Raw genomic sequence first — 12,256 nt, forward strand, 5'->3', positions numbered from 1 at the left:
TACAACCATTTCGTTGAAAGTGACAGAAGTGCAACGCTTCCGTAAATTGCTATATATTGTAATACTGGGCCATCAGCAAGAATCGGGATGCAAACCATTCGAGGAAACATCATCGATATCGGCTTTCGGAGCCGAAAGCTCACTCGTGTACCCTTGATGGCTGCATGACACAAATCTTCGCGCCTCGCCTAGGCCCGTCAACACTGAGGTTGGACTGTTGATGACTGGAAACATATTTCCTGGTAGAGTGAGTCTCGTTTCAAATTGTATCGAGTGGATGGGGGAGTACGAGTATGGAAACAACCTCATCAAACTGTGGATACTGCATGTCGGCAGGAGACTGGTCAACCTGGTAAAGGCTCTGTAATGGTGAGGGGCGTATGCTGTTGGAGTGATATGGGTCCCCTGATACGTCCAGATACGACTCCGACAGATGACGCAAACATAAGCATCCTGTCTGATCACCTGCATCCATTCGTGTCCACTGTGCATTCCGACGGACTTGGGCAATTCCAGCAGGACAATGCACCACGCCACACGTCCAGAATTGCTACAGAGTGGCTCCAGGAGCAGTCTTCAGAATTTAAACACTTCCACTGGTCACCAGACTCACCAGACATGAACATTTCTGAGCATATCTGGGATGCCTTGCAATGTGTTTTTCAGAAGAGATCTCCAACCCCTTCACACTCTTACGGACTTATGAACAGCCCTGCAGGATTCATGGTGTCAGTACTCTCCAGCACTACTTCAGACATTAGTCGAGGCCGTGCCACGTCGTCTTGTCTTGCGGCACTCCTGCATGATCGGGAGGGGGGGGGGGCTATACGAAATTCCTTTGGTTCTTCAGTGTATATAACATGCAAATGCTTAGTGTGTGTTGTTAGTTATACGTCCAAATCATATAACTTCCTACAGCCGGCCGGAGTGGCCGTGTGGTTCTAGGCTCTATAGTCTGGAACAGAGCGATCGCTACGGTCGCAGGTTCGAATCCTGCTCGGGCATGGATGTGTGTGATGTCCTTAGGTTAGTTAGGTTTAATTAGTTCTAAGTTCTAGGCGACTGATGACCTCAGAAGTTAAATCGCATAGTGCTCAGAGCCATTTCAAAAATGGTTCAAATGGCTCTGAGCACTATGGGACTTAACATCTTAGGTCATCAGTCCCTTAGAACCTAGAACTACTTAAACCTAACTGACCTAAGGACATCACACACATCCATGCCCGAGCCAGGATTCGAACCTGCGACCATAGCAGTCGCGCAGTTCCGGACTGCGCGCCTAGAACCTCGAGACCACCGCGGCCGGCTCAGAGCCATTTAACTTCCTACATATAGACAGACACACATGATGCAAGGTGTATATTTCTATCGGTGAGTGAGAACAGTCTACTAAACAATACTATATCAGTACTTAACCCATTTGCAGACTTATAATTATAGCTGTTACAGAGCGTATGTTTTTATACCTGTTAGCATTTGCAAGTACGGATGGCACAAGCAAATCATTAAAAATGTACCTTCCTATGGTCAGTAGGTCAGGTGCTGGAGTGTGGATGCATAGAGGCGAAAAGAAAGTTTGTAGCGACAGGGGTAGTCCACTTTGAGGTATAATTACGACGGTGCAGTACGTAAAATATATAAAAATCTAAACATGGTTCCTAAATACTTAAATGCCTATACAAGTAAAGTTAATCCTATTAATCTTTAAATTCTGTGTCACAAATCTTTAACATTGTGTCAGAAAAATCTAGTAACAAACAGAGGTAATATGTATACAGCGGAGACATCCGTCGTTATTCAGGAATGAGACCAGGTATTATAGATAAATCCTAGAGAATTAATAAAATGCATATAACAGTATAGTGTTCACTGTCGAATGAAAGGCGTAGACTGATGCAATCGCCTGATCTGTGCTAACCCCCCCCCCCCCCCTCCCCCCAGGTGCATGCAGAAACCCCAAAGGAGGAACGTAAGAGAAGAATTGTGAGTGCATTTTGAGCATCGAGGAACACGATCTGTAGTCTCCAGACAGACTTGCATAGAGAGCAAAACAACTCTCCAACCTTGATTCCGCGGCGACCAAATTGTTTTGACATGGAATACGACGACCGTGGTGCAGTATAGCTTGCCGTTCTCAGTAGGGAGTAGTGTATCAGCTCTCCTGTAGGTGTGGCGGCCGTAGGGAGACATAAGAGAATAACATTTAATGACTAAGCACTGTCAGTTGTGTGTGGATATTCGTACAAAGTGACATAACCACCTACATGTTTGACAGAACACAAAATATAATCGTTCTGAGTGTGGTTACAAATGTGTGAAAGGAAAAGCTAACAGGCAATGCACGAAAGATGTGTATGTGTGTATGCAGTGATTCTGTATACCTGTTTCAAAATTTCCTGTATGCAAAAAGGAAGTCCATGGTATAAGCTGTTCTGAATCAGCAGCTTAAATGTCCAAACACCACCTTTATTAACCCTTTAGCGACAGGTAGACGCGAGTGCATATTTCGTCCAAGCAAGCCCTTTCCATGGTCGTAGACTTCGCGCACGCCTCAGCTCCAGAAACAGGTGTTCCTCCAGCAGCAGTGCGGCCAATCACTGGCACTGAAGACAGTTGACGGTGATCAAGGACAGCGACAGGACATACATAAAGCACACCAGTGGCGAGACGCAATCAATACCTTCACTGCACGATAACAACGGGGAAGTCATTGATGACAGTGCCACTAAGGCAGAGTTATTAAACACGGTTTTCCGAAACTTCACCAAAGAAGACGAAGTAAATATTCCTGAATTCCAATAAATAACAACTGCCAAGATGATAAACATAGAAGTAGACATCCAGGTTGGAGCAAAGCAGCTTAAATTAATTAATAAATGCAAAGCTTCCGGTCCAGATTGTATAGCAGTCAGGTTCCCATCAGATTATGCTCATGCTATTCCTCCATATTTAGGAATTATATACAGCCTCTCTTTCACAGGGAGTTCCGTACCGTAAAGCTGGAAAATTGCTCAGGTCACACCAATACCCCAAAACGGAAGTAGGAGTAATCCGCTGAATTACAGGCCCATATCACAAACGTCGATTTCCAGTAGGGTTTTGGAACATATATGTGTTCGAACATTATGAATTACCTCAAAGAAAACGATTTATTGACACATAGTTACCTTGGATTCTTACAATATTGTTCTTATGAAACACAACTAGCTCTTTATACTCAGGAAGTAATGAGTAATGGGTGCAAGTGACAGGGGATGTCAAATTGATTCTATACTTTTAGATTTCCAGAAGACTTTCGGTAGCATTCCTCGTAAGTGTCTTCTAACCAAACTACATGCCTATGGCATATCGCCTCAGTTGTGCTACTGGTTTCTTGATTTCCTGTCAGAAAGGTAACAGTTCGTAGTAATAGACTGAAAGTCATCGAGTAAAACAGAAGTTATACCGGGCGTTCCCCAAGGAAGTGTTATAGGCCCTCTATTGTTTCTGATCTATATGAACGATTTGGGAGACAGTCCGAGTAGCCGTCTTTAGATTATTTGCAGATGATACTGTCATTTACCGTCTTGTAAAGTTATCAGATGACCAAAGCGAATTGCAAAATGATTTAGATAAGATAGCTGTATGGTGTGAAAAGTGACAATTGACCCTGAATAAAGAAGAGTGAAGTTATTTACATGAGTACTAAAAGAAATCCGCTAAATTTCGTTTACGCCATAAGCCACACAAAACTCAAGTAAGTAAACTCAACTAGATACTTAGTGATTAAAATTACAAATAACCTAAATTGGAACGATGACATAGATAATGTTGTGAGTAGAGCAAACCAAAGACTGCCATTAATTGGCAGAACACTTAGAAGTTGCAACAGGTCTACTAAAGAGACTGCTTACACCACAACTGTCCCCCCTGTTCTGGAGTATTGCTGTGTTGTGTGGGTTGGACATCAGGTGGAACTGACGGATAACATCGAAAAAGTTCATAGAAGGACAGCTTGGTTTGTATTATCGAGAAATAGGGGAGATAGTGTCACAGACGTGATACGTGAATTGGAGTGGCAATCATTAAATCAAAGGCGTTTTTTGTTGCGACGGGATCTTCTCATGAAATTTCAGTCACCAGTTTTCTCCCCCGATTGCTAAAACATTCTGTTGGCGCCCACCTACATAGGGAGAAATTATCATCAAGATAAAATAAGATAAATCATGGCTTGCACAGAGAAATTTAAGTGCTCGTTTTTCCCCCGCGCCTTTCAAGAGTGGAACGGGAGAGAGACAGCTCACGCAAATTTTGATGTAGACATGGACCTTGCAGCAGCAAGAATTAACGACCAGCCCCATGCATCCTTCCATCGCCCATTTGTTCTAGGTTCCAGGCATCGCCATTGCAAGCCAGGTGGCTCCCTCCAAAAGGACCCACAGTTAGTGACACAATCTGCCTCCCTCACGCCTTGTGTTTCTTACGAACTACACCCTGGCTGTCAATTCTGTGAGCCTATTTCAATGGTATCTGTATGCGATAGCTCTGTAGTTAACAAAGGAACACTATCCATGGAAGTAAGACAGACAATGGTTGCGTCAAGGCTGCTCCTGCGACCACTGGGTAGTTGTGACAACCTGTTTTTCCAGCAGACACATGCTCTCCTGTCCTGCACTCACAACACTACGTTTGTTTTTCATTTATAGTTGTGTCTTGCCTTCCAAAGTTGAAGAAAGTGTATTTCCCTAAGGTGAATGATGTAAGAGCAAGACAATGGCGTATGTTTACGATTATATGGTTTACTAACGAAAAGCAAAACCTACGTTTCTAGCATTTGTAGACTTAGAGGAAGCTCTTGACTATGTTGGCTGGCATACTCTCCTTCAAATTCTGAACCTGGCAGGGGTCAAATACAGGGAGCGAAAGGCTATTTACAATTTGTACAGAAACCAGATGCCAGTTATACGTCTCCAGGGCATAAAAGGGAAACAGTGGTGACGAGGGGAGCGAGACAGGGTTGTAGCCTATCCCCGATGTCATTCAATCTATATATTGAGCAAGCAGTAAAGAAAACAAAAGAAAAATTCGGAGTAGGAATGAAAATCCATGGAGATGAAATAAAAACTTTGAGGTTTGCTGATCACATTCTAATTCTGTCAGAAACAGCAATGGACCTGAAAGAGCAGTTGAATGGAATTCACAGTGTCTTGAAGGAGGATATAAGATGAACCTCAAGAAAATCAAACCGAGGATAATGGAATGTAGTCGAATAAATCGGGTGATGCTGAGGGAATTAGATTAGGGAATGAGACACTTAAAGTAGTAAATTAGTTTGTAACTTGTGGAGCAAAATAACTGATGATGGTCGAGAGGATATAAAATGTACACTGGCGGTGGAGAGGAAAGCGTTTCTGAAGAAGAGAAATTTGTTAACATCGAGTACAGATTTAAGTGTCAGGGAGTCGTTTCTGAAAGTATTTGTATGGAGTGTAGCAATGTATGGAGGTGAAACATGGTAATGAATATTTTAGACAAGGCGAGAATAGAAGGTGTCGAAATGTGGTGCTACAGAAGAATGCTGAAGATAAGATAGATAGATCACGTGACTAATGAGGTACTGAATAGAATTGTTGAGAAGAGAAATTTGTGACACAACTTGACTAGAATAAGGGATCGGTTGGTAGGACATGTTCTCAGGCATCAAGGCATCACCAATATAGTAGTTTGCGGTAGGTACTTGGAGATAGAGTATTATGGAGAGCTGCATCAAAGCAGTCTCAGGAGTGAAGACCACAACAACAGCAGCAACATGTTTATGATGGAAATCAGGAATTTATGTTATTCATACCGGATGACAATATTTGATCTACATGAAAAGAAGCCGGCCACGGTGGTCTCGCGGTTCTAGGCGCTCACTCCGGAACCGCGCAGCTGCTACGGTCGCATGTTCGAATCCTGCCGGGCATGGATGTGTGTGATTTCCTTAGGTTAGTTAGGTTTAAGTAGTTCTAAGCTCTAGGGGACTGATGACCACAGATGTTAAGTTCCATAGTGTTCAGAGCCATTTGAACCATGAAAAGAAATCGTCACAGCTTCTGAATGGTTTGCGTTATGACGTTCAAACTGTACGGTTAGCCGCGGGGCATGATTGTAATTGGTACATGTATGCGCGCGCGCCTTATTGTTGTCGTCAATTTGCGCAAGAAAACGTCACGGTACAGCGTACCTGAACATAGAGCGCTTGTGAAGGCCTGCTGTGCTAGCAATAACAGCCCAACTGCGGCTCAGAGGAAGTGTTGCGACCGAGTTCAAGCTGAAGACAACCGGTCCAAGTGTGCTAACGATCGAGAATATGATTCGCAAGTTTGAGAGACGGGTAGCGTTTGTGCTGACTGAGTTCGCAATGTCGGTCGTCGAAAAAGGATGAAAACGCCTGAAAACACCAAGAAGACGCTTGCATTGTCTCAAACTAGCCCCAGGAAATCGGTGAAACGAGCTGCATAACAGCTTTGAATCAACTGGAACACACTGAAAGAAATTGTTGTTGAAGACCCGCATTTCTTCCCATATAAAATTCAGACCTATCAGCCATTTTTAGGTCCCAGGGCCATTGAACAGCCGTTATGTTTCGCCAACACTATTGTCTACAGAATTTACGAACAGTGCTTTGATGTGAATACAGTTTGGTTTAGCGGCTAAGCCCACTTCCAGTAGGGTGGATTCGTCAATAAGCGTAATTGGCGCATCTGGGGGACTGAGAGTCTGCATTTGCCGGTCGAAAAGTCTCTTCACTCTCAACAGAAGATTGTGTGCAATGTCCATTTACCGAATAATCGGTGGATATTCCTTTGGTGACTACGGAATGGTACGTGAAGGTGTTGAAAAATGATTTGATCCCCATTATCGAAAGTGCCAGTGATTTCGACGAGATGTGATTTGTGCAAGAATGGGCTCGACCCATATCGAAGCAGTGGAGCGTTTGATTTCCTCGAGAAGCACTTTGGAGACTGCATTCTGGCTCTGGGGCATTCAGATTCAACTGGCATGGGCCTCGATTGGATTCACTTTCAGAAAAAAACAGCTGTGCCATGCTTACCTGTACATGTAAAACCACTCTCACTTTCTACCTATTCGTTGAATAGATTAAGAATAATTGTTTATAGCACACTTCCTTGCTGGACTCATTTCTGAACATGTGTGGAACCTGTGTAGAGCGCACACCAATAACATTCCTTTCTTTTCGTATACAGCTTCCACAGAACATATCAGTGTCTGCGCATATTCCTACATTCTTCTATAACTCAAAGTTTATTTAGCCATTTTACATTATGAAACATTTTCTGCATATATAAATAAGCTGTGTATTTACATTTTAAAATTAAGTTTAAAGATATTATTCCTCCTTCGATACTTCGGGTTTTCCTGAATCCAAACTGACTCTGATAATCTTATGTCAACTGTTCGAAGATTCGAAGACAATGGACGCTTTTATTTTATGAGGCACTTACAACTAAGCTAAGACTTCGGCAATTTTAGTATTTTAAGACATTCCTCCTTTTAGGATTAATATTATGATGTTTCTCTAGAATCTAAGGACAGTTTTCCCTCTTCATATGTGTTACATTTAGGAGTATATAACACACTTCTGATTTCGATTCCTCCGGGTTCGAGAAATTCAGCAGGAATGTTGTCTTTCCCTTGTGCTTTCTTGTTTCTCAGGATTCTCAGAGCTAGTTGATACAAAATAACTGCATTAAATAATAATCATTTAACATGTCATTTAAAGGATCAACCTGATCGTCTAATGTAGTAACTGGAACTGTGACTATCTTCAGCACTAATTATACCGTGTAATAAAGAACTTATATCAAGAAAGATTAGTTATCAATACCACCTGGAACAATGTGGTAGCGTGACATCAGTTATGAAATGATGGCAAATATGTTAGTTGGAAAGGTGGCATTCTCTCCATAACTGGCCCTGACATATCGCCCTGCAGTAATGGCTTCCAACTATAGTACCAGAGTGCAACCAGATACTATCTAGGACTTGCAAACACATACACACACACCAAATCATCATCTTTACCGATTAACTGAACTTTACAAAGAACAATATTTTCTTTGGTAATTTTTGATTCCCAAATGAAGAAACATAAATTATACTCAGCTTTTGTAGACGCTTTATTAAACCTCAGACTAATGAGTCAATGACACAATTTGTACTTCTTATTTGTAACAACCATTTTTCATAGACTGATGTAGCCTTTCTCATTGCATTTACTACTCCTCAAAAACAAAATTTAACTAACGGTCTGCACTGGCGGTATACACTTGTTCGAAAACATGTTTCCTCTACACCACTTCCCTCTCTCATGACAGCTTCACCCTCTCGCTGCAGCCTTACTTAAAATGGATGAAGCTAAAATCCGCGCACTATACTTACTGCTTCTAAAGCACATGATTGCGGGAAACCTTACTTCTGAACTGTTAGAAATCGAACGATTTCAACTTGCCAATGCTTTTTGGATGAAGTGAGAAATGAAGAAATTTCTGGTCTATCGCAAGAACCTTTATGAGATATTTAAGCATACATGATTTATATGTCTCGATTTATCTATCATAGGTGCATGGTAAAAAGTACAAACTATTCTGTATAGCAGGAGGATTGTGTGTGGAAGATGAGATTCATACATTCATTTGACTAGCTCTATCTTCACCACATTGTGTCATTCGTTAATCCTATTATTTGAAAGAAAAAGTTAATTAATGGTAGCCTATGTAATAACTATTACACTTTTATGAAGCAGTAAGAATAAGAGGGACGTTTTTTTTAAATAATTTAGTATTGTGATCGAAACACAGATAGACACATTTGTCTTTATCCCTCACGAAATTTAATTTTATGCATTGTGGGTGGGGGTAGGGGGTGTAACAATGCCACTACTGTACACAACATTGTATGTTGTGATATTGGACTACGTCAGAAGTTGCCATCTAGCTATGCCCGCCACCTTGATGTAATGTTTCTAGAAAGTCATTCCAGACTGTGGTAGCAATTAGTTGATCCCCTGTGGGTATCAGTTCCTGCAGAGAAACATGCTGGATTGGCGGTTGAGGATGGTGTGATACAGATTTCAGGCGTAAAATATCATTTTCTTTCTTAAATAACTTTAGAAATCGGAACTGTGTGTTGAATAAATTACGAACTCAGTACCTTATGACGCTCTTAGTAATCTGATAGATCTCCATTTTGATATTCTGAGCGAATAATTGTAGAAAGAGACTAACGATAAGAGGTCTCTATGCCTTCTGGGGCTTAGTTTTAAGGGGAGATTTCGGTCCAAAAAATCGATTTTTCAAAAATATCATTTTCATGATCTACACAGTTTAATCTATATTGTGTGCGAATTTTATCGTGATAGCAGCTTTAGAAATGCCTTTATACTGTTAAACTGATTAAATCTGCACTGCAGGCCACTCCCACCTCTCCCGACAATTGGGGAATTGGTGGCTTCAGCGGAATTTTTGTCAGTGTTGAAACTATTTTCTTTCGATATCTTTGGGTGACATCTATATCTTTGCCTGAAAACTTGGTTTTATGTTGTTTATTTACGTTTTGACAATACTAACACATATTAGTAGGTGGAAAGTTGAATTCGCAAACCTTTATGTGGAAGTCTAGATTAATGCATAATGGGTGGTGGAAAAATTGTGTTTAGCTGATGGAAGTTTCAAGGAAATCGGTACACCAACCAAAAAGAATAAGTAGCTAGAAATGAAGAATATAAGCTCTCAGCATATCCACTGACCAAGCACCAATGCACAATCTGTGTCCGAAAGGCGATTGGTGTAAGTTAAACAACAGAAATGAGACGTATTCACATAAACACTCATAACCAGAACATGTTATGAATGCATTTAAACCCACATTCAGGTTTGTTGTAAAACCTTCTTTATTTAGGAAGTGTCTTCATGGAAAGACACAAAATGCAAATGAAAGCCTCAATTATTTAATTTGGATTAGATGCTCAAAAGGGACATTCTGTGGACTTGAAGTACTCAAAATAGGTGTCTATTATGCAATTATATGTCACAATAACGGTAATAATGGCAGAATTGAAGTTCTGAAGAGTGTTGGTATATATCTTGATGTGTTTACAAGAAAAGCATTTCACACCAACGAGAAAGCTAACAGATCAGTGTCTTAGCTGCAAATGCAAGCCAAGCGGATTCGAAGAGGAGAGAAGAGAAACCTGAAGGATGAGGAATATCAGTATGGAGTATTTTAAAATTGAGGTACGATTATTACATGTTTAAATATGAGAAGATAAACTTTGAACATCATTTCCTCTGTTTCACAATTTTTACGTTATCAGAAGCCTTTTCTCAAAAAGTATATGCTCTAATGCTTTGAAATTTTCGTGAACTGTTCGCCACGTACTGCTGTCTCCTCGAAACTAAAAAATTCGAGATCCACCAAATACATTCGGATTTTTAGATTATTATATGTAGAAAAAGTTAATTTTGGATGTGCAAGATTAAAAACTTTCTTAATGACACAGTTTGTGCCATAGATTAATAACTGCGGTTCACTGGTCTTATAACCTTCTTAGAATACTACAATAAAAGTTTCAGATTAATTGCATGGTTAGAATATAAGTTATGGCTTTTTATAAGAAAACAATAAAATTTAAAAATTAAAATTAATTGCAAATTATTAATCCTTCTTATTTCAATATATTTTTCTGTTAAAACGCTGCTCATTTGCATTATGCACGGAAAATTTTAGATTTCTACATTAATAAATGTGGGTGTAATGATTTTTTAAATAAACATTTTCTGTTACATACCTACTGAAACAGTTTTTTTAATGATTTGCATCTATTCGCTTGTGGCATCAGTCTGACACAGAAAGTATATCATATTGTTGCAAGTGGCGTGTGATTGGAAACATATCCTAACTGGAGGTTTATATAGATTCGATTGTGGCTCATACAAGTATAGAGGGTACTGAATGAGGGCAAAGGATTGCTCAGTGACACCGTGTTCCAGAAGCCCTAACAGTGGGACGAGTTCAGGAGGCTGAGGAGGCCACGGCCGTGGATCTGGGTGCCCTGCTGGACGCCGGGGACGGCGCTGTGGTGACTCTGCTGGCCGGGGACAATACGCAGCTGGTGGCTCACAGGGCTATCTTGGCCGCCAGGAGCGCCGTGTTTGCGGGTATGCTCCGTCGTCTCACCTTAGAGGCCAGCAGCAGCCAGCTCGCACTCTCCGACATAGAGGGCCCTGTGCTGCGCCAGGTGCTGGAACACCTCTACACCCTCCAGCCCCCACAGCTGCCCAGCATGGCGCCACAGCTGTTGGTCGCCGCTGACCAATACGGCTTGTCAGTACTGAAGGTGCAGTGCGAGCAACAGGTGGCCGCACAGCTGTCTGTCGAGACTGCATCAGCCACAGGTGTTCTCGCGATTCGGCACTCCGCTAACATGCTGAAGCAGGCTGCTGTCTCCTTCATAAAGGCCCACTTGCTCAGTGTGATGGCGACGCAGGGCTGGGATGAGGCTGTAGTTAACGACCCACAAACTTTTATGGAGTTGGTTCACCTGATTACAGAGACACCGACAGACACCAGGTAAGCATGAGACAAGCTGCTCATCTATGTTACACAGCTCTAAGTGTGCGTACTGACAAGCCTACATTGTCCACCACGTGACTGCGTCGTAAAATACACTACTATTGATATTGAAACGTCCCCTTAGAAAAATTATACATGACTGTGCTTAAACTGACGCACAATATTTTTTTAGCGCAACGCAATCTGACTTTCAAAAATCCCTACAAAAGAATGGCACTGACTAACATTAACCTATACCTTTCACAAATCACTTACCTCACAAAAATCATCGTTACTCGAACTACTGCAATACAGCGAGCGCCACTACTGCCAGCTAAATAAAAGATTCAAACTACTGAAGGCACTAACTACTGACAGGCATAGTTAGCAAATGAAAGATTTTGATAGAGAACAAACAATGTATTTACCTCAATAGCGTTCAAAAGTCATAATGTATATATCAGTTCATGACATCCAGTATTACAAATTTCAAAACTCCGCCATCTCTCTCCCCACATCCACGACTGCTGGCGGCTCACCTCCAACTGCGCAACGCTACGCGCTTTTAACATCCAGCTGCCCAACAGTACAATGGCAGACATCAATGCAAACTAGCCACAGACTGCACACAGCACAGCTAGTGATTTTCATACAGAGCGCT

At 41.5% G+C, this 12,256-nt stretch overlaps 1 protein-coding gene across 4 annotated transcripts in view; it reads left to right on the forward strand.

Moving 5' to 3' along the window:
- LOC124720195 (poly [ADP-ribose] polymerase tankyrase-1-like) overlaps positions 1–12,256 on the forward strand; it is a 74,282-nt gene that overhangs the window by 38,841 nt on the left and 23,185 nt on the right. For 3 of the 4 annotated variants that reach the window (XM_047245519.1, XM_047245516.1, XM_047245517.1), the window contains exon 3: positions 11,034–11,613. In XM_047245519.1, coding sequence (XP_047101475.1) covers positions 11,034–11,613 — 580 coding nt within the window. The remainder of the gene's footprint in view (positions 1–11,033; positions 11,614–12,256) is intronic. The other variant, XM_047245518.1, reaches the window with a different exon arrangement.

This window comes from Schistocerca piceifrons, chromosome 11 (assembly GCF_021461385.2).
Source record: "Schistocerca piceifrons isolate TAMUIC-IGC-003096 chromosome 11, iqSchPice1.1, whole genome shotgun sequence".
Classification (NCBI taxonomy): domain Eukaryota; kingdom Metazoa; phylum Arthropoda; class Insecta; order Orthoptera; family Acrididae; genus Schistocerca; species Schistocerca piceifrons.